Raw genomic sequence first — 21,263 nt, 5'->3', positions numbered from 1 at the left:
GGGGAGGGGGGCCTCCTTTGGGGCACCATGATGCCAAGACAAGCCTTTACACTGGCAAGGCCCACAACATCTTCTTGCAGCATCTGTACCCTCCATCTTGAGGACCATGTGAAGAACCAAGAGTACTGGGGCTGGGCATCAGCCTGGGGGGACTTGGCTCAGCCATTTTCAGCAAGTGGCTGGTACACTGATACCAGCCTGCTCATCTGTGTCTCCCAGCACCACGTGCATCCTTGGGGGATGCTGGGTGCACCCACCACTCCTGGGCCCCCAGATCTGCCCCAGCAGCAGTCCTGGCCCCTTACCCTTCTGCTGCCTTGACCCACCCAAAAGTGCTGATGTRGAGGAGAAAGGGTACCCAAAGCTGGTTCACATCCCCTCTCTGGACCCTGGTCTAGGTGTAGCTGGGCCTGGCCTTGTAGTTGGGCTATCAGCCTTGCTGGTGCCTGTGGGCTCAGAGGCAGGTCAAACGGGTCAGCGGTGCTAGACACGTTTCTTTACTCAAAGGTAGGCACCTTTGAGTACAGACCTTGCCACATTGCAAGGGTCGCCCACACTGTTGTACATCMCTGGGCTCTCTCCTTGCATGTGATAGACTCCCCTGTGTGGCTCGGGCTCCCCTGCTTGTGCTCCACACCAAGGGGGACAGCCAGATCTGGCACATGTCATGCAGGGCAGCTGCGTGTTAATGGCACGAAGGGCTTTCAGATGGATATAAATCTCTGCCTAGGCAACTAGAGTTTRACCAGCCTGGTCTCCACATATATGGCTCACCCATGTGCCTCCCCTCATGACTTCTCCAACCCTCTGCTCTCAATCCCTAGGAAGACACAAGAGGACAATATAAGGGAGGACCACAGCTGATCACCAGATGAAGCGTTGTCCCCATCCTACCTGTCTCATGTGGATCTGGGCTCTTTGCTTGAAGACAGATGTGCTGGAGACATCAAACCGTTGCTGAAGACCCTCCAGTTTCAGCTGATCCATCTTCTCATAGCATGACTGCATCTTGACAGGGTGGAAGGCCAGGTGCGAAAGCTTCTCCATGTACTGGGGATAGAACAAGAGCTCAGCAAGCAGGACAACCTCTTTGCATGCTGGGGGCCATCCCCTAGCACATCAGGCACAGCAGCCTGGACTGCCACRGGTTAAGCCCATGTCTTCAGCAAGCTGGGGTCCTGAACCTATTTGCTGCCAGTAAAGACAGTGCAGCCACTCTGGGCTCCTCCGCCAAAGCTGTAGGTGGACACTGGTGGTGCACGGAGGTCCTCTGGGACTAACAATAAAGCAGAGAAAGGAGTGGAGGTTTCTCTGCTTATGGCTCAAAGGGGCGACTGTACCCTCCCCCCCCACCTTCTGTGCTTGAGCCCCATGACAGAAGGGCTGGGTCTTGCTGCATGACTTGGCAACACTGTTCCCACCTTCTAGGAACACTTCCAACATTYGCCAGAACTGCCAGGGGTTTGTGGGCTTCATCCCTATAGAGAACTGTTTTTTCTCTGTCTTGGGTCCTACAGACCATCTCACAGAACAGTCCTTACTGGGCATGGCAGCAGGGCTACCCCTCCACTCCTGAGCCTTGTCCTGCCAGCCAGTCAGAAACCTCCCCAGGCCTCACCTCTACCAGCTTCTCCAGGCCTCCCTCGTTGACGATGTTCATGTTCATGTCCGTGACCTCCTTGAAGAACACCTCCCGCACCTCAGCAAAGCCCTGGCTTGTGGGGGTCATCAGAGCCTCCAGGATGGAGGAGATGTAGGGCTGGACATGGTTACGGACACAGATCTCTGCTTTGGGGAGGACGAATGCTGTGCAGAGAACAGGAGTAAGAATGGTAAGTAAGTGTCTTCCTCTGCCCTTTCAGCCTCAGACACTCCAGGTCATAATCAACCTAGAGTATGAGATCTGTCCCTTCTCCCCAAATCCTTCTAGGAGAGGATCAGTCTGTGCCTCTCCCAGATTTACATGGAAACTCAAGGTGTTCCTGCAGATGCCCTTCTAGTCCATGCTAAATCTGTTCCTCTCCCACTGCTCTAATTTGGGGTCTCTGCCCACCTTCTCTATTAGCTCCTGGGTCTCTGCTCTTCCTGCAGCCCAGAAATGCAAACCTTGTGCATGCATCTTGGCCACTCCAGCTCCTTGCTTCTCCTCCTGAGATTCTGCTGTACTGCCTGATCCCACTTGCTATCCTAATAGGAGCCATGCTCCATCCCAGGAACACCTGCCTATTGGTAATGTAGTATTCACCTCATACTGGTAACTGTTTGCATATATATATATATATACAGTCCATCCGTGCCTGCCACAGCCTGGAAGAGTTTGGAGGGCCCTCATCCTCTAGGGCTGTACCTCGGATCTTGCTGGCCAAGTGCTCCTTTGAAGTGATGATCTGGTCCATGTCTGTACGGATGGTGCTCTCCATCTGGGGACGTTCCAGTTCACATTTGGTCACAACAGCATCATACTGGGCCTTTGTCTGGTCATAGACCATTCTGTAGACAGCATCCGAGATCTAGAGAGAGAGAGAKAGACTGTCAGCATGTCATCTCCTGCATCCTGCTGCAGCCCAGTGACCACTAGCTTCCCTATATACAGTGAGATGCAGTGAGGGAACACACAGAACCATTACCGTTCCCCTGACCAGATCCATCTTTGTAGTCTGGCAGGAGGTCTTCCAGGTCAGGGATTCCCAAGCCAGGCAAGATGAACCTTCAAGGATGCATAAGACACTTCAAAGAGCTACCTGACCAGCACAGAGCTGGGYACTGTCACCATCTGCAGAAAAGGGCTGCAAACCTGCCCTGCCTCCAGCAGAGAAAGGTCGCGGGATGCTCCAAGTCTGGGTAGGAGATAATGGCTGGCCTCGTTTGAAAGCTGTGGATTGAATTCAGCCTGCAAGACCCCAAACATTCAGTAATTCTGTGYGGTCTTGTCCAAATCCTGCCCTGAACCCAGCCAGAAGTGTGGGGGCTGCTACTACTGCATGTGGTGGTTCTGGTCCAGCCTTGARCCCAGAGACGCACCCCCCAGAGCCCCCACAGTACCTACAGGTATGGGGACATCACAGCCATGGGTACTGAGGGAACACTCCCAGAGAGGATGCATCCCTGCTGGTATACACTGCTGCTCTTGCAGCATATCACCCATCTCCACTCAGGCATCAGGCACGCGAGTTTGCAGTTAGATGCCAGCCAAACCCCCCAGATAAAGAGGTCCCAGAGCCTCCTCGCACTCGTCACCGACTGCAGTGGCTCGCTGAGGCTTCACGTGAGCTTGCAGTCAAACTCTGGGATTTTAGGGCTGGCAGGAGGCAGACCTGTTCCTCCCCTCCATCTCTCAGGCTCCCAAGTTTTCCAGTATTAATCCAGAGTTGTGCTGTTAAGGCCAAAGCTACTAAAAGGGTGTATTTTAGGCTGCTTCAATGGAACTTTGTCATGAACCTTGTAGAAATTTTCTATTGGCTTTAGGCTTTGAATAGGTAATTTTGCAGAGCATTTGTTCTTTCGCAAGGTTTAGGGGCTGGATTTAGCCTGCGCTGTTCTAAAAATGGCTTGCTAAATATAGCYGGGACAGGCCGCATTGCTGGCTTTGCCCGGGGTGTGTGTTTTCTAGCGCTCGCGTCCCTCGCCCAGGGGACTTGCTGGCACCGCAGACGTGCGCGGCAGAGCTGGCGTGCGAAGAGGAGAGGGAGGTGGTGCTGGAAATGGCTGTTTACACTGCCACAGCAGGGAGCTTTTAAAACCCAGCAGCAAAGAATAAGGGCTGCTTCTTTTGCCGGGGCCGGAGAGGGGGCGAAGCAGGGTGTGACGCTGAGTCAGCGGGCAGCAGGAAACCCGGCAGGCTCCGAGCCCCGGCGGGCAGAGCAGAAAGGCGTGCTCACCACGGCATCCCGAGAGCGCAGCCGGCCACGGGAAGGAAATCCCATCTCCCGGCCAGGCTGCACCCCCGAGGAAGCACGGATGTCCCCGTGTATCCCGGGGCACGGCTGTGCTCCGAGCGGGCCCCGGATCGCCTCTGCTGTGACAGCCACACTGCACGATCCCGCACCTGGATCCAGGTCCTCTGCCGCTCCTGCGCCTTGCCCTTCAGCCTCGGACCGATGGCGCTCTTCAGCTCCGGGACGAGCTCCTCCATCACCAGGTTACTCAGGATCTGCGAGGGCCAAGGCAGGGAGGTGTTAGTGATCCAGACCTGCCACCCATCGTCTTCCATCCCGGAAGCCACCTCCTGGCTTGCGACTGGTGCCAGACCAGAGGAGGAGATGGGCCCTCACCTGGGTCTCGTTGCCRCACAGCATGTCCCAGGTGCCATACTGCTCCTTTGACTGGCGGTACATGCGGACGGCATCCGTAAAGGCTGGGGCCTCCACTTTGGAGTCCTCGGAGATCCCTGGGGGAGGATGGGAGGGCAGCGAGTGAGCGAGCATGGTGGGGAAAACAGGCCTCGCCACATGCCCAGTGGCACCCAAGTYAGCTGCTCACGGCATCTCCAGCCCATGACAGCAAAGCGTTCCCCACTTCCCCCCAACCCTCACAGGAACCCAGTGCTGTCACCAGGGCTGGGAGGACTCATGGCCAAGCCCCTGGCTCTGCCCAGGCAGGGTGAGCAGCAGAGCCCCACTTTCTCCTGCCCCAGTCCCACCAGCAGCTCTGTGGGCCCACAGTTTATCTGGAGAAACATCACTCCAGAGCTGGATGCAGGACAGGAAAGCACCCAGGAGTGCAGGCTGGACTGGACCAGGGGGATCAGTGAGCCCCAATGGTGCAGCTGGACCAAGGGTTCGGCAGACTGRGGGCTCAGTGAGCCCCAGTGGTGCATCAGGACTTGGGGACTCAGTGAGCCCTGACAGCATGGTGGGAYCAGGGACTCTGCAAGCCCCGCTGGTGCATTGGGACCTGGGAGCTCAGCAAGCCCTGCTGGCGTGGTGGCACAGAGCTGCTTGGAGCAGGCTGGAGGAAGGGAGAGCTACGGGAAGTGGTGCAGTTTGGGAGGAAGAGGAAAGCGGTTGAAAGGAGTTGGGGATGAGTCACGGCCAGCGCAGGGTTCCTGCAGCCAGCCCCGCGGGGAGGCGTATTGTGCTCCAGCCGGTTTCACTCCCACCGAGATTTCATTGCCATGATTCACCRCAGCACGGCTCATGGCTCAGCCCACGGGGACCGGGCATCCTCCCCCAATCTCCCCCAAAGGGCCACAGCCCCATCAGCAGGATAAAGCCCAAGAGAAAGCAGGAGGAGGGGACAACATGCTGGGGACCCACCATGATACCTGGAGACCAAAGAGATGAGGAGGAGGAGGAGGAGGAGGAGGAAGAGATGGGGCCAACCTTTCCTGAGCTACTTCACCACGTGACAACTCAAGCTGAGTGACAACAGGGTGGCAGACAGGACAGCCTGGCTCAGCAGAGCCCGTTATTAAACGCCCCACGCACACCGCCGCCTCGCCGGCAGTGCGCCAGGTGTCCAGCTGCTGAACTGCGCGGTTGCCGCTGCCTAACAGCAAGGTTCAAGCCCAGGGGCAGAGGCTGAGCCAGCGCAGCCGGAGCTCGGGATCCCTCACCGCCCCGGGGCCTCTGCAGCCGCTGGTCCCTTCCTCACCCATGCTGGGGCACACGCTGGAGCGAGCCCCCTTGGAGCAAGGACGGTGAAGGCACGAGGCGCGTCCCCGGCGCGCAAGACCGCCCAGCAAGCTGGAGCGCGCGGCGCCTTAGGGCGATCCAGCCAAAAGCGCCTTCTCCCTTTCCCAAGAAAGGCAGGGGCCCCGGGTTATTTAGCAGATCTTTTCCAACATAGGCAGATTTCTCTAAGATGATTATATATAACTCTAAGCCTAAGCAGCTTTTCCTAAGGGGTAGCTTAATAYATGGGGGGGAAAAACAGATGGGAAAGTTGAATTCTGACCCTTTCTAAACGCTCTTGGCTGGAGTCGGAGCCAGAGCAGGGCTGTGCTTTCGGGAGCTGCTGCGGCGGAGCGGCAGGTGCTTATCCTGCAGCGGCTCCTCGGAGCTCGGCTCCGGGCACAGCGTTGGTCCGGGCAGGACCACCTGGCCACGGGCTCGACCCCACATCAGAGCCACCGCAGCCATGCCGTGTCCTCCGGGCCAGGTGGAAGGCAGAGATGCCGCCTGGTCGGCCCCGCAGTGGGTCGCTGATCCTCGGCACGGACCTGCCAGGGGCAACAGGACCCAGCCCGGCTGTGGGGACCCRTCCTCGCTCGTGCGCCCAGCCCCACCGTTAAGGGCTGGGGCTGCGAAACCATAGCATTTGTTGCAAGAAGCCACTATATCATTTCAGCGGGCTGGGTTCAAGCGTTTCCTTCGTAATACACTGCTGATAAAGCACTGCCCTGAGCCCGCCTTGCCTGGGGGCCGGTGCAGAGGCCCAAGCCYGGACCCTACCTTTGCAAGGCTCTGAAGCCACCCAGGCAACAGCGTGATGTGCCAGAAATACCTAACACCAGAGAGCGATGTTAGACCTGTACATTTTTATTTSCTTGTTTTTTTCCCCAAACTGGGCACCCTGCCCGCAATAAGGGCAAAGGGCTCCAGAGGCCCCACCGGGCACATTAGTGGGAACTGGGCACCAGCACAGGGAGCAGCAATGCAGCAAGCGGGGTTGGTGCTGCTCCAACCTAACGCGCCGGTGCCGCGGTGCCGTTTAAGGTAAGGGACGGTTTCAGTGTAACAAGACCAGCCAAGGAAAGGGGTATCTCGGGCACCCAGGCCTGGCTGAGGGTGAATCCAGGCTTAATATACCCTGTTTGAGGAGCAGCGGTCCTSCAGAGCCAAGGAGCAAGTGCCACAGTCCCTAAAGGACGCTCTGTTACCAAAATACAGATGCTTAAAAAGGCAGGTGAAAATTCCCACACTAATCACAAGCACAGACAGAAATAGAAACTCTAATTTGAAAAAAAAAGAAAAGAAAGAAAACAAAACAAAACAATCTTTGATTGGATTCGAAACATTATCTTCAACCTCGCAAGAACAATGACAGGCAGAAACCTGTATTTTAAAAGGGAAAAAAGATCTCACAAAGAAAAATAGTCTGTAAAAGTCAAAAAAAAACTCCACCAGAGATGATCTTTTCCCAGGAAACAGCCCATTTCTGTAACTCTTTCCATCTCAGATTGATAAGTTGGAAAAGTAGAAAGAGATTTAACGGCACAGCTCCTGGCTGGAAGCAGGGGCTGGCACCTGGGAGCCCCAAAGCCAGTAAATGCTGCAAGGGGCTTCCCAGCAGCACGTCTCTTGTTTTGCCCACTGCAGAGCTGGGGAGGAAAACTGGGGTGTGTGTGGGGGGGAAATTATACATCAATAAATCGCTTCATTGTTACCAGGAGAGAATGGTTCCTCCTTTACCCTGAGCAGCGCTCATCACCGCCGCCRAAATTACCCGAGAAATTTCTACGTGCTCTCCTGCCCCCCAAAGACACCTTGGCCTCGTCCCGGAAAGGACAGCCGCAGCCAAGCAGGAAAATCAYGTTTTTCTTGCCCGAGTATCGATGACACAGGAGGCTGGGTCTATCTCCACCCTGGCCGTTCGGAGGCCGGCACCCTCCCGTCGTCCTGCCACCCTCGCTGCCGCGGGGCTCACGGGTGGCAGTCGCTGCTGGAGCCCACCCGCCCGTCRCTGGTGGGCAGCCTCCGCCGGGACAGACGGTGCAGATGGCTTGCAGAGCACGGGAGGAGCAAGAGCAGGATGGTGGCTTGGAGTTTTGATGAGTTAATTACCAAATATTTTCTGCTCCAGGGTGGAAAATAGTCATTAGGTCGCCCCACGCTGGCGCCTCTTMGCCGTCTGCAGAAAGGGCTGGCAGCCACGAGCGACGGCCCGTAATTAAAGCCGGGCAGCCCTGGCACTCCGATCAGCACCGYGCTCTTTGGGGGCAGCAGGACGAAGCCTTGCACTGAGATGGTAGGTTGCATCAAGGGTCTGGAAGCTCTCAGCCTCCCGSGGGTTCCTGCACGCACCTCTGCTCCGGCTGTCCTCGCTTTGGAGGGCAATTCCTCCTCTCCACCACCGAACTGTCCCCTCTGGGCCCAAAGCCCACCAGCTGAAGGACTCCACGTATCCTTTTCCAAGCAGGACACCCGCTACAGAGGCTCCCAATAAGGGTGCAAGAGAGGACCATCCTCTGCCCACCCAGCCGCTGCCTCTCCGAGTCGCAGCCCCTCTCCACTCCCTCTCCACCCTCCACCCCCGAGCTCCCCGGCGCATCACCCGTGTCGCCTCACCGTTGTTGCAGTGCCGCACGCAGTCCTGGAAGACGGCCCGCCACTTCTCCTGCTCCTTCCCCGTCATCACGCAGAAGTAGTAGTGCCGGGCATAAGGGTGCCAGAGGATGAGAGGGAACTGGGTGGGACACTTCAGGATTGGTGTGTTCCCAGACTTGGGTGTTGTGCCTGGCGGGGGGAAAGGACACCTTGAAGAGCAGGACTGTGCTCTGGGGCGGGAAGAAGTTGCAGGATCTGTGGGATTTGTCCATCACGAGCCCTACGCTGTGGAAACCTGTGCTGCCAAGTTGGACACTGCTCGTATCATGCCAGGCTGGGGCTGGCTTACAGCCACCTGGCAGGGAGTGCTGGGGGTCAGCCAGCCCTGAGCACTGGGCAGCAGCAGGGTCACCAGGGGTGCCCATGTGAACCCATACACCCCCCTGCCTTCCCACTTGCTGTCCTCCTGGAGCTAGCACCTCCCTGACCTTTGGGAAACGGCATTCATTTGGCCTTGGCATTCATTTCAAAAGGGAACTCCCTCAAGAGAAGACCTACAAGTGTATCTTGAAAATCTCTCCTCCCTTGGCCAAGTCGTGGCTCACATCACCTTCTTCTGATCAAGGACCACCCTGGGAGGCTGCCCAGCAAAASAGCAGTGCTGACAGCCCAAAACCAAAGGATGGCCTCATTCTTCCCATGAAAGTACAGCCACCAACCACAGGGAGAAGGGCTGAAAAGCCCCCTTGGCGCACATTGGAGCTGGCCAAGATGCCCGAGGGCTTCCCCTGGCTGCCACGTGGTAGACGGTGGAGGATTGGGCAGCTCTKTTCTCAACCCATCTGGCATCCCTGGATTTTATTAAAAGCAGAGTGTCCCGACGGATGCAGCCACAAGGAAAGGGCGTGCAGACATCTGGAAGGCTTAGCATCCTTATTAAAGGAAAAGCCAACAAACTCGAAGCAGATTTCCTGCTGGGGAGTTAACAAGGCTCTTCCTCAAATTGTCAAGGTCAAGAGCAGCCTCGGGGGAACAGGAGGATTTGTGCCTCAGTGTTTGCAGGACAAGGGGCCTTTCACTGTGATGGATYGGGAGGCACAACTCCTTGGGGCTACCGAAGACACAGAACATCCTGGCAAGAGGGACACGCAAGACCCCCTCATCTYCTCCCCAGAGCCAAGCTCTCCCATGCGTCGTCCCATGGGGCAAAAGGAGTACAAAAAGCCTAGCTCCTTCCAAAAAGTAATGAGAAGCGAAATAGAAAAACCCATCACATAACCACGTTGCTGTTTCAGCACTCCTGGCCTGACCCAGCAGCGTTTTGCTGTGGTTCTGCCCGGACTCACGCACAAGCTCCTGCTCTGGCTCCCAACATAGCCCCACTTACGGTGCAAGCCAGGGAGGGTCTGCACAAACGCTTTGCAGTGTCGCTGGGAGGTCACTGAACCGGCTGGGTTTTGGAGGAAACGTCTCACAGCGAACACAAAGGGCTCTCTGCCCTCCATAAGCTGTTTCAGCAGATTCCTGCCTGGCTCCCTTGGGGCTGCCCCGTCCTTTCGGAAAGGCATTTACGCCTCTGTTAACACTGCCCAGGATCTGGTCGCACAGCACAGGAGGACCAGCGTACCCCCTCCTCCACCCCGAAAGCAAGGGTGGGTGTTTCAACAGGGCCAGCCACTTCCACTGCTCCTTTCTCCCCATCCTCTTAACTTCTTTTAGCAAGGAAAACTCAATGGAGAGACCAAGAGGAAAGAGCTCCCATGCTTGTCCCTTATGGATGCACAGCACGTGGGGCATGGGTAGAGCTGGCTGCGGGCCRGCACGGGAGCGCAGAGGATCCTCAAGCTCCAGCACTCCTCCTTACCCTCCAGGAGATAGAAGCTACCTACCAGGCAGGCTGCTGTTAACCAGCTCCAGGTACTGGTCAAGGGAGGTGAGGATCTTATAGCCAGCGCTGTTCACCAGCACGCGGGGCTGCAGCACTCGTTCATAGGCCTGAGGGGAAAAAAAACAATGATCATTTTTGGGGAGGACAACTGAAAGCACAGCCATGTTGCCACAGCTATGCTAGGGTCCAGAGAGGTGGTCCCACGGCTTTGCGCCCTTGCCCAGGAAGGCAGGGCTTCATTCAGATGCCTGGAGAAAGCAGCCAAATCCCCATCTGTGCCAGGCACAGCACTTCAGCTCACTCGGGCTGGAGCGTGGGAAGAGCCAGGGGAGCACAAGAGCTGTTTGAACAGCCTTTGACGAGCACTCCTTGACAGAAGGAGATCTCATGAGGCACRTGAGAGCCTACATCAAAATCAGGCTGTCAGCAGGGTGTGGGTTCGAGGATGTGGCCTCGCTGAGCAGGCCCTCCATGAGCCCAGGCAGCAAGGCCACCCTGTGAGCCCTGCAAGGAGAGAGCGAGATGAAGGGCCGCTGGCAAACCAGAGCAGTGGGGGAGTCCTCACCAGTTTGTTCTCGTACAGCACCAAGCCGTAGTTGTGCGGGACCACACAGAAGCGGTTCCTCCACTTCTTGTTCTCCTCAATGTACTGGAAGAGGTTGCCCGAGTAGATGACATGGTCCTCCAGAGGAACCTGCAAGGAGGGGGTGGCACAACATGAAGGGGTTGTAGGAGAAAGAGGAGGGGACCTGGGGAACACACAGGACTGTCCTGTTCGGTGCTGCAGTCCTGCACTGGAAGGTCACCAACACCCACTTTGTGCATCTCAGAGGGATGGAGGGCACAAAGCAAAGTGTAGGGGCACCAGAACTTGGCCACAGGAAGGCCTGGGTGTGTTTATGGTGGTCTGGTTCCTCTCAAGGAGGCCTGATGTATTCTAAGGCAGGACTGATCCACACTAGCTGTATGCTGAGGGTCCCTGAGCTCCTGACTGGATTAACTCCTATTATATCTCAAATTTAGGTGCCTAAATAGGTGCATCTGTGGCTCAAGATAACAGCATGCAGGATTGTTACAAGTACAGCCATAGAAAAACTCTCAGTAGCTGCTCACATGTCAGTAATCAAGTCACATGCAGCATTTTCCGCTGTGAAAAGTGGTTAAACCTCCTTCCTTGGAGAAATCCAAAGCTCAGCTGGATGTGCCCCAAGCAACCTGATCTAACTTGGAGATTAGCCCTGCTTTGAGGGGGAGGTTGCACCAGAGCCCTCCAGAAGTCCTTTCCAACATAAATTATGTTGTTATTTATGCTTGGGGAAGGAGGTAACTTGCATATTACTGCACTATAGTGACCATCAACCTGAAGGTACCACTGAGGTATGTGTCAGTAGCAAGCTGTAGAAAGCAATCAAGTCTTGCCCTAGCATGCTACCTAGATAGGACAGGAAAGTGGAAAACAAAAAAGCCACCTCGCAACAGACAATGCTTAAATGCTCAAGATTTCATGGCAGGCAAGTGACAAACAGGCTGAGGATATCCCGCATCCTTGATCACGCAGAGGCCATCATGGGCCAAGTAGCCTCTTGCTAACTTTCCAGCATTTTTTGGCCTGCACGCAGGCAGCCTTTATGCTGTCTCAAACACAGGCTCGCTGAATGAGCCAAGAATTCGTCCCAAGAATTTTTATGATCCCTAGAAAATAAACAAGGCCAAAGAGCTCTCATAGGGTCTGAGCAGTCGATGGCCAGCTCTCCTGGAATGCCCATCCACCACAAGGGAAGGGAACAGAGAGAACTTGGGCTCCCCACCRTGCCACAACACTATGCCAAGAGGGAGCATGGTGCACCTAACACAAGCAGGAATCCTCATGCAGAAGAGGTTTTCTTCTCCTCTTTCCTTTCCAGACAGGTGTAAATGTTGTAGCTGCTGTCAGCTTCAAGCCCTACAGCTCAGAGGCAGGGCTGGCTCATACAGACAACCTAGGCACCTCATTTGCTTCTCCAAAACCTGGACCACTTCACTAACCAATGTATCCTTCTGTTTAGAGAGAGAGCTAAAAGAAATCTGGTTTAGTAAAAAAACATGCACAGCGTCTTCCCATTCCCTCTCCCAAAGCACTTGCGAAGAATAAAGGCAACAGGTAGAAGAAAGGGTGAAGCAGATCCCACAGGAGGTAGTGAGCAATGAGTTAATGCCAAAGTCCTAATCCAAAGGCCATCAAGAGGGATACAGATAGCGAAGGCTGTTAGGCACCATGAGAGACAAAGTAAAACAGGCCGTGGAGGTAGCCGTTGACATCTGACGCTGCAGGGGAAGGGTAGCCCTCACAGCAGCCCTCCCTCTGGTGCCAGCCTCCAGGTTGTGCTGCCCCCAAACCGCAGGTGCCAGCCTGACCACAGGTAGAAACTGGCTGGGCACAGAAGGGCTCAGCACCTGCAATGGCAGAACTCATCCAGAGTCACCAGACTACCAAGTCCGCCAGGAGGCCAAGCAGGGACCAGAGATTTGAGATAAATGCAAGTTATCTCACTGAGGGCTGGCTGGGCAGCTGTCCTCAGCAGGCACAGTATTGCAAGTAAGAGAGTCAAGAGTTTACATTGTGCAGAGCTGAGGATCAGCTGTAAAATGCCTTTAAAAAGCACAGATATTTGGTTTTGGAGTCTGCAAGCAGTCTGAGGGCAGCAGCTTTGCCCTCCTGTGGCTTCCAGCTAACCAGCTCAGTGCCACAGCCCAGCAGATTGCAGAGCTCACTCCTCACAGCAGCATCTTGCGCAGGAGATGTGGAGGTGGCTGCACAACTCCCTCTGCGCATCCCTCTTTTGCATACCCCGCTTGCAAGGAGGGGGCAGTTAGGTGCAATTACCCACCCTGAGAAAATATTTCAGGCATGAAGGTACACACCAAATTGCTAGGAAGGGAAGGGAGGCAGCCAGGTGAGCGTGCTGATGGAGGGCCTTGGACTGCCTGGATCAACCACACCACATCTGAGGACCTGGTGTGGGGGAGAGCCACCACCTCCACATCCTGTTTGATATCATTAAGTCAGCAGCAAGATCTAGGTCTAGATATATTTRTTTTGGTACTTGGCCAGGAGAAGCAGAGAAGTTTGTTATGAAAAGAAAGGATGTTCTGTGATTATTTTCAGAGGCCCATGAAGATCTCAGAGCACTTTGCAAGTATGACGTCCTGCTCTGCCCCAAGAGCTGTCCCCACTTTGTGCCAGTTTGCAGAGGCAAGAGTCCAGTTCACCGGCTTGCCCAAAGCCACTACAAACAAGGCACTTGTCCAATTCCCAGCTTTGCACCTCCGAAGACCCAAATCCTACTACAAACACTGCAATGTGTGCTATCCACCACGATCATTCACAACCAAGCTAGATGCAAAAAGGGACACCTGGGCTGGCAAAGAGTAAAAAGCTCTGCTAGAGAGACTAAAGACAGGCACATTTATTCCTTACACTTTCTTATCACTGCTGCTTCTTGTTGACATTTCAGGAGCCCCTACCACGCTTTAGGCTTATGGCCAGCTGCACCTCTCATCCCAAAGTGGGTTTGTTGCTGAGCACAGAGTACCCCTAGGGATGCCAGTTAGTCATTTCTTCCCCTGGTAAAGGAAAAAGAACAAAAGCCAAACAAACAAACAAAACCCCCAAAGCCCATATCCACAATAGAGAACTTCTGCCCAAGGACAAACAGGGCACTATCCTTCATCTTTTTTACATCCATGATTTTTTCACCAAATTAGGGGAGCRCAGAGTCAAACTGAGATGAGACAATCTCCCCAGCTCCTTGGAATCCATGGTTGTGATACCCTACACGTGCACAGGTCCTCTCCATCCCAGGACCTGCCCTGAGTCCCAGGGGTGCCATCAGCCCTCATATGAACTTAAAAGCTCATTCCCTCTTCTCTCCCCACCCCTTCCCTCCCAGTATCCACCTCCAGCACTGGTGCAGGCTCACCACACTAAGTCCACTGTGCCTCATTCTCCAGGGACACTGTGGCACTGGCAGGCTGCCCGGCCATGCACGGAACCAGCTTTGAGATGAATGGGCTCCGTTTGCTCCTCTGTGTGCTGGGCAGGAAGAAGGGAGGCTCTGCTTCAACGGCACTTCCCGGAAAGGCTTGGCTGTCCCTCAGCGGTCAGAGCATCCTGGCAGAGCAGGCCAAGCCAGTGACAACCTTGCTGCACCAGCACAGCCGCTCAACCAAATCACACAAGTACAGGCAATGTTTATGGTGCCACTCATCCACCGGGCACTGAGTACAGGATAACTCATCGCACTGGGACTGCCAAGAGGTCGATCCCAGGTCTGGTTGGGGTTGGCCAGAGTGGAGACAACTGAAGTCACGGCTGAGTCCTCCACCTTACCAACTCCAGGAGGAAGATGCTCAGTCCCCCTGCATTAGGAACTTGCCRTTACTTGCACTCCTAAAAACATGGCCTCAACTTTGTCTTCACTACCTGGCAAATCACTCCTGCATTCCCAGGTCCAGCTAAAGACTTGGAGGATCCATAGCAGAGGAGGGGGGAGTAGATGAGACTTCTTGTGACAGCTTGGCCATGGAATGTCCTATTTATATACTCTTGTTTTAAAGAGTTGCACCGTGTCCCTGACCTTGCTGACTTGCTTCCATTCCTCATACATTCCTGGACTGCTTGATGGAGTTTTTTACAGGACAAGTAACCTTTAGAAGAAGATACCTCCCTAGAGAAGGCTGAATTCATCTGCCAAATTGTGATGAACCCAATAAAAGTCTTGTTGTGGACACTGGGCTCCCTGTTCCTACTCAGGAACTTTTACCTCCACACCTTTATTTTGCTTGACACACCCAGGGCCCGGGCAGGCACAGACACACTGTCCGCTCTTGCAACACATCCACACTGGGTCAGAACAGGCCAGTACCCGTCACCGCAAGCTGCACTGCTCTGGCCTRTTGCATTGCTGAGACTGGAGCTCCCTGGCCACATTTCAGAAGAACAGGGGCATGGGTTAGGTGGTCCCCTTCCTAAAAAACGTGGTGGATACACATCCATGCAGGTTGACCTGGAAGACAGCCACATCTAACATACAAAACTCAAGTCTGACCCCACTGATGCAATCTCTAGATTTCTCAAAAATACTGTAAACTCCGAACAAAGGCAGAAACTAACCCAAATTGATAATCACACTTGTTCCAGTCTGATCTAAATGTATATCTATAAATCAACTCTGATCTGCCCAGGAGTGCGAGACCCACAATAGGGCTGCTGAGAACACATAGACAATTCAGCTGACCAGACAGCACATCTCGCCCTAGAGATGGGCCACAGACGTTGCAAAAAGGAAGACATAAGCAGGCACAAAGGGCAGTGTGGTGGCAGGGAACGGCCATAACAAATTCTGGGGTACTCGAACCTTCTAGATGAACACTCAGCTGGGCACCCCTGCACTCCCACAGMCATGTGTCCCTTACCCAGGAGAGGGTTCAGGGGAATTCAGTTGCATCCCTCCCTTTCCTTAGGCATGCAGAAGTCAGGAGAAGCCAATGTGCATGGTGAGTCAGTGGGAATGAGCACATGAACAAGGCTTGGAGAGGTGCCAGTCATTTTGCTATAATGCCATCTATCAGCAACAGCTTTCTCATTGCTGAGGGCAGGACTCCCGCGTACTCGATGCTGTAAGGTGTTGGCTTTCTGCCCCTTACAGGACTCACAGGACCTGCTCTAAGGTGAGCACAAGAACATGGTGGCTTGGGATCATTATTTCCACCYAGAAAATGCAGGTCCACCTGAAGCACTGGATTCTCTGCACCAGGCGCATACTGAGCTCCACGAAACTCAGAGACATGATAGCCTCAGTGATGGTAAAAAGTCCCTTGGCACTGCTGGTGTTCCCATCTGTAGCTGTAATGAAGGGAAACATAAGGGGAGAGACAGCAGCAGGGGTAAGGAAAGCTTCCTCCAAGGGCATCTGCGACATCCAGTGCAAGCCCTACTGTCCCTGGCTACATCTCCGCTTCTTCTCCTCTAGCACTTTCCTGCTTCAGAAGTCAACTCACGTTCTGCTACAAAAGCCTCAGCAGTGCTTACCCTGATTTCTGATAGCTCAATTTGTGCAAGCTCTTCACCACAAACTCGAAAACACTCCAGTCAGCCCCATTCCAGGGCAAAGTGCTAAGGACAGAGGGAAGCGGCAAGAAGAGAAGTTCCCAGCTGAGATCAGAAACTGCTCTCAGAGACTTTCAAAAGCCAGCAAACACGAGGCTGCTGCTGCAGGCTGGCCAACAACAGCTGCGGAGTATTCTTCTCAACACTGTGGCTTGAGGAGGCAGGAGGGCTCAGTACTGTGGGAAAGCTGAAGACGCAACATGATGGGTTTGCAGCATCGTTCCCCAGGTGGACACTGCTAGTGAGACATGCTAGGGAAAACAGAAGTGCATCCAAGATCCCTGAGGAGTTAATAAGGAGGAATTTGCAGCCATCAGTCACTAGGGTGGGTGAAGAAGCCCTACTGCCCTGTAAAAAGAACAACAGGGCAGCAGTCATCTGGTATYAGACAAGAGACACGTTTTCACTTTGTTAAGGACAGCCTTGAATACATCAGCATCCTGCAGCCCCTGTCTACGCTCCTTCACCCTTGGAAAAGCACCTGCCCATGCAGGCTGCTTCCGAGTATTTGTGAACCCCTTATTTCCCTTCAGGTTTCCTTTACRAACTTAAATTTGTGCTGTTCACCGTGTAACTCTTGCACTGTTCCTATTTGCTTGGGCACTGCCTTCATACTTGCCCTCCGTCATGTACTTCACYGCTTTTATGCAATGCCCTTCCAATTTTCAGGTTGTTGCAAAGCTCCCAGGAGAGCGACAGTAAACTGCAGTGTAGCAAGAGGAAGTGAGGAGGTGCCCGGTCTTGCCACTAGCTCAGCCTCGCAAGGAGGAACTGAGCACTACAATCCAGCGGCTTATACAATGCAACGCGRTGCTTGGATCGGGAGCTCGTTTGTAATTTGAGGCTGCGTTTTATTTCCTGCTGGTAAAAAGCCGATCAGTCGACACCAAGGGTAGAGTGGATGCTGTTTTCTAAGCACCGGTGAGAAATCAAAGCAAATCCTACCAGTTCTAATTATAGGCCCAGGACAAACGCTCTCCCTTTCCTCTGCTGATCAACGGCTTCCCATCACGCACAGCCTGAGATCCTGTTGCCGWGTCTCTGTCGAAGCTCGTGCTCCCTTCCCCTTCCAAGAGAGGAAGTGTGAACAGCCAGCAGTACGGCAGCTCCACTGCACCAGCAAGGGAAAAAAACCCAAAGTAACTGCTAGCAAGAAACCACAGCACGGCCACTCGAGCTCATCTCCTTTTGGTCCTGGCCRGGAGGCAGAAGAGGGGGGTTTGGTCCTCAGTAACGTATCCGCAAGCAGTAGACACCACTGGGGGGACATCTGAAGTCTTTCCCACTGCTTTTTGCACAAGAAACATAACTGCTTAAGACAGAAACTTCAAACAACCTTCTCTTTAGAGCCCCAGCTGCACCCAGAGGAGCAGAGAGGACAGCCCAGCACGCGCCCGCAGCCCCGTGAGAGCCGACAGCCCCGCTCACGCTACTGCTCTCAGCGTTTTATTGAGCACAAGCAATTCCTAGGAACTTCTTATCAGCCAGGAGTGCCTTCAACAAGCCCCGTCATTACACACACAAATTAACTCTGGGCTACAGCCAGCCTCAGCCCCTGGTTGCTGCGTGTGCTCGTTGCACTGATTTGAAAAGAAAATCTCTCCCAGGGAGCCACGCGTGGAGCTCGGTGCTTTGGCAGCCAGCGGTCTCCAGCCTCCCTGTGACGGCCGTTCCCGGCGCRGAAGCACCCGCTGCGCTCGGCGCGCACGGGGATGGGGCTGCCAGCCAGCCGACRCGGCAGCCCAATGGGAGGAGGAGGAGCTGAGCCTTCGGCGCTGCGCAGGAGAGCGGCTCCAGGCTCGGAGGAGCCGTGCCCTTACCTTGCGGTGCAGCAGCTGCGACTGCGGCCCGCCGTTGCCTTCGATTTCATAGCGGACGCTGCTGAAGAGCGCTACTCCGTACTGCTCCTTGAAGCACCGGCAAAACTCATCCAGCACCTTCCCGGTCTTCTCTGCAAGGAGAGAGCAGAGCGGCGTTTAGGCAAGGGTGTCATAGTCCCCCTGGCASCAGACCTTCTCCCCCACCTTCCTGGTCACCACCAGCTAGTTCTGCTTCAGGCGTAGGATGGACAAAGCTGCCCCTTCTCCGCAGAAGGGGAAAATTCAATGCAGCGACAGCGGAGCCCGGAGCTTCGTTAGGAGAGAGCTCCAGGCACCGACCCGTACGAGCCCCTAGCAGTTTGCTGGGGCAGCAGTTGGCCGTCAGTGAGGAGCATGCAGAAAGGTTCTCCGGAAAAGCTGGAGGCTCTTCTGCAGGGGGGGAACTTGGGGCTGCCTTGGCTCCAGGGGTTACCCAAGTGCTTGGCTTTGGCTGAAGGTGAGACGGGTCTCACCTGCTACACCACCAGCGGCTAGGACAGGGCACTCGGGGCCACCTGCAATCCCTGGGCAGCATCGCCCGGTGCCAGCACCCTGCCCCAAAAGCACCCGCTCCCTGCCGGGGTCCTCGCTCCTACCCRGGCAGGTCACTCGCCAACCCCTCTGCACCTCCTCCAGTTGGTGCAAGCTGCTGGGAAGGGATGCTGGAGGATCTGGGCAGTCTTGAGCTCTGCTATCCCTATCCACGCAGTGCCCACCCCTGTGAGTCCCACGCCAAGGCAGACCAGGCTGCCATAAACGGGGGGCGCGGGGCACCAGCCTGCCATGGGATAGCCTGATTCCTGATCCTATAATTGGACGCCTTCAACCACGAGCCCCCCAACGCCTTCCCRGCGCCCTCGGGCCCACGGGAGCGGGGCTCGGCGCAGGGACTGCTCCTGCTGCCCTCTGCCCGCCGCCGCCAGCCCGGGCACCAACCCAGCGTTAGCAGAGGCCTTTTTTGGCGTTTACCGCTAATGCCTCGGATTCCTCTGCGAGGCAGGAAATTCCTGACATTAAGCTTATTCCGGCAATACTACGAGGCCCGCACGGCGCTTCCTGCGCATTGTGCGGCTCCGCGGGCCCGCTCGAGGCCGGAGGAAGGACTTCCTCCRGCATCACCCCCGGGAGCGGCGAGGCGGGGGGCAGCCGGCCGGAGTCGCCGTGCCCCGGAGCCGCTCCGAGCGAGCTTCCTCGCGGCGTCCCCGCGCCGCCCCCCGGGAGCCGCGGCTGGCTCCTGCGCCGGCGTTTCCCTTTCTTCCCCTTCCCCAGCTCCAGCAAGCCGGCGTCTCCCACCTTCAGGTAAAGCGCAGAGGTGGGAGAGACGAGAGCCCGCGGCCCGGCCAGCGCAGCGGCGCYGGCTCTGGCGGTCGGTGCAACGTCACCCACCCCGCGTGGCACCGACCGCCGGCGCGGGGCCAGGAGAGGGGCTGGGGCGGGGGGGACACGGCAAAGCCCCCCGCAGAGGGGCCGGGGCGGCTCCGTCGGGAAGCCCCGCCGGCTTCTCCGGCCGCCTCGAGGAGAGCCGGGCCGGGCGGCGGAGCCGGAAAGCGCCTCTCGCGGGCTGCGCCGCAGGGGAAGGGGCAGAGTTTGGGCAGCTGCCGACCAGGGCCCACGGCGACGGCCGCCTTCGGAGCCGCTTACGCATCGCGCCCGTCGCTGAGCCGCCTGGATTTAAAGCTGAGAATAGAGCTGACCAGCACCAGAAACRAGCTGTTCTGCCCCCAAACAGTTGCAGGATAAATCACTGCAACCCCCATCCAAGCTCTCGTGTCAACTAAAAAAGTWKAAAGAAAAAAAGAAAGAAAGAATATMTCCACRCACACACACAGAGAAAAACATCAAGCAAAAATCCCTCCTTCTCYACAGTTTCCCACCAGAAAATTGCAGGAGCCCAGAGGCCACCCTGGGACCCAAGCTACAGCCAGGCAGCRTCCCCCGCACCCGGCGATTGAAGTKCCCCGCGCAGGACGGGCGCCCTGCCACACGCCGGGGCCGCCCGGGTGTCCCGCGGGGGGAAAAACCCCTCGCAAAGCCTCTGCGGGCTTTAAAGGCTCGYGGAGAGATTGCCGGCAGCAAGGTTTCCAGAGGCTTTCTTTGGCACRCTGGACCTTTATTTTGAATTTCTCGCTCAACTTTGCCCCCGAGAGTGTGAAGGGGAAGGAATTCAAGTTGCCTGCGACTATTCCAACCCCGACTGTTTCCCAGAGATGGGGYGATAGGAGCGGCGGGAATGCTGCCTCAGCATCCTCACCGCGGCAGCCAGCGCGGTGCCGGGCGCGCCAAACCAGACAAAACACACGCACGCACGCGCGCGTGCAAGCGGGGCCCYGGCGCGGCGCTTGCGGCGGGAGCCAGCAAGGAGCGCAAGGGACCCGGCGTCAGGGAGCGCCGGCACGGAGGGGATGGCAGCAAGGGCACGGAGGAGGTGGTGCCGGGGCCGGAGAATCGYCAAGGTTTAAGAAATGCATTTTGCATGCCAAAGAATGAGAAGCCTGCTCCAACGAGCAGAGAAATTCCTCACCCTTATTTTGGCATTTTCTAGCGGAAAAAGATAGCCTGTTGTTACTCCATTTGCTTGTGTCCACTAGGTACTTCTATTGCAGCTTGCAGTCTGCAAAAATCTATTATTTTGGCTGGAGCTTTGGGCAGCAATGTTGACAGTTAAGATTTAGGAGGGCATTTTGAAGTTTAATTTCCTTTCAGTTCATGGGAAAAAAGAGCTCTAGTTCCCCAGCAGTCAAGACAGCTTAGTCACTCATTCTTCACTGATTAATGAGGGGGCCAATTAGGAGTTCTTAAGCAAATGGAAAAGCAGAAGTCAATTACTTGCAGATACTGAAACAAAAGATTTGCAGTCAAATATCCAAAACAACTAAATCTTCCCCAGCTCCAGCAGTTTAGCAGCCCAGAAAGCCACGTTACCCTTCTGGATATGTATGCCTGGTGGGCAGAAGGAAGCTGYCAAGGCCCGCAGATCCATGCCAGGAGCTCCACTTGAATCCCCTTTCGCAGCCCTGCTAGCACAGGGCTGGCAGCACCCTTCACCTATGCTCCACGCTGTCAGCAAACCCTGTCCSGTGCTGTCATCGCCTACCTTGCAAGCTTCAGGTCCCTAAAACCCCAGCTCCTGGAGTAAACGATGCTATGGAGCCTTTGCTTTC

General features: G+C 55.6%; 1 protein-coding gene across 1 annotated transcript in view; it reads right to left on the bottom strand.

Annotated features, from left to right (window-relative positions):
• NIBAN2 (niban apoptosis regulator 2) overlaps positions 1-21,263 on the bottom strand; it is a 46,923-nt gene that overhangs the window by 4,836 nt on the left and 20,824 nt on the right. Inside the window, exons 2-10 of the mRNA XM_085320134.1 lie at positions 18,064-18,194; positions 10,661-10,789; positions 10,097-10,202; positions 8,229-8,396; positions 4,272-4,387; positions 4,046-4,150; positions 2,348-2,510; positions 1,619-1,806; positions 895-1,050 (exon numbers count right to left, since the gene is read on the bottom strand). Of these exons, the coding sequence (XP_085176260.1) occupies positions 895-1,050; positions 1,619-1,806; positions 2,348-2,510; positions 4,046-4,150; positions 4,272-4,387; positions 8,229-8,396; positions 10,097-10,202; positions 10,661-10,789; positions 18,064-18,194 (1,262 nt within the window). The remainder of the gene's footprint in view (positions 1-894; positions 1,051-1,618; positions 1,807-2,347; positions 2,511-4,045; positions 4,151-4,271; positions 4,388-8,228; positions 8,397-10,096; positions 10,203-10,660; positions 10,790-18,063; positions 18,195-21,263) is intronic.

The sequence above is a fragment of the Rhea americana genome, unplaced genomic scaffold, assembly GCF_003343005.1.
Source record: "Rhea americana isolate MKP2758 unplaced genomic scaffold, rheAme1 scaffold_61, whole genome shotgun sequence".
Classification (NCBI taxonomy): Eukaryota; Metazoa; Chordata; class Aves; order Rheiformes; family Rheidae; genus Rhea; species Rhea americana.
This window is presented reverse-complemented; position numbering and strand designations above follow the sequence as displayed.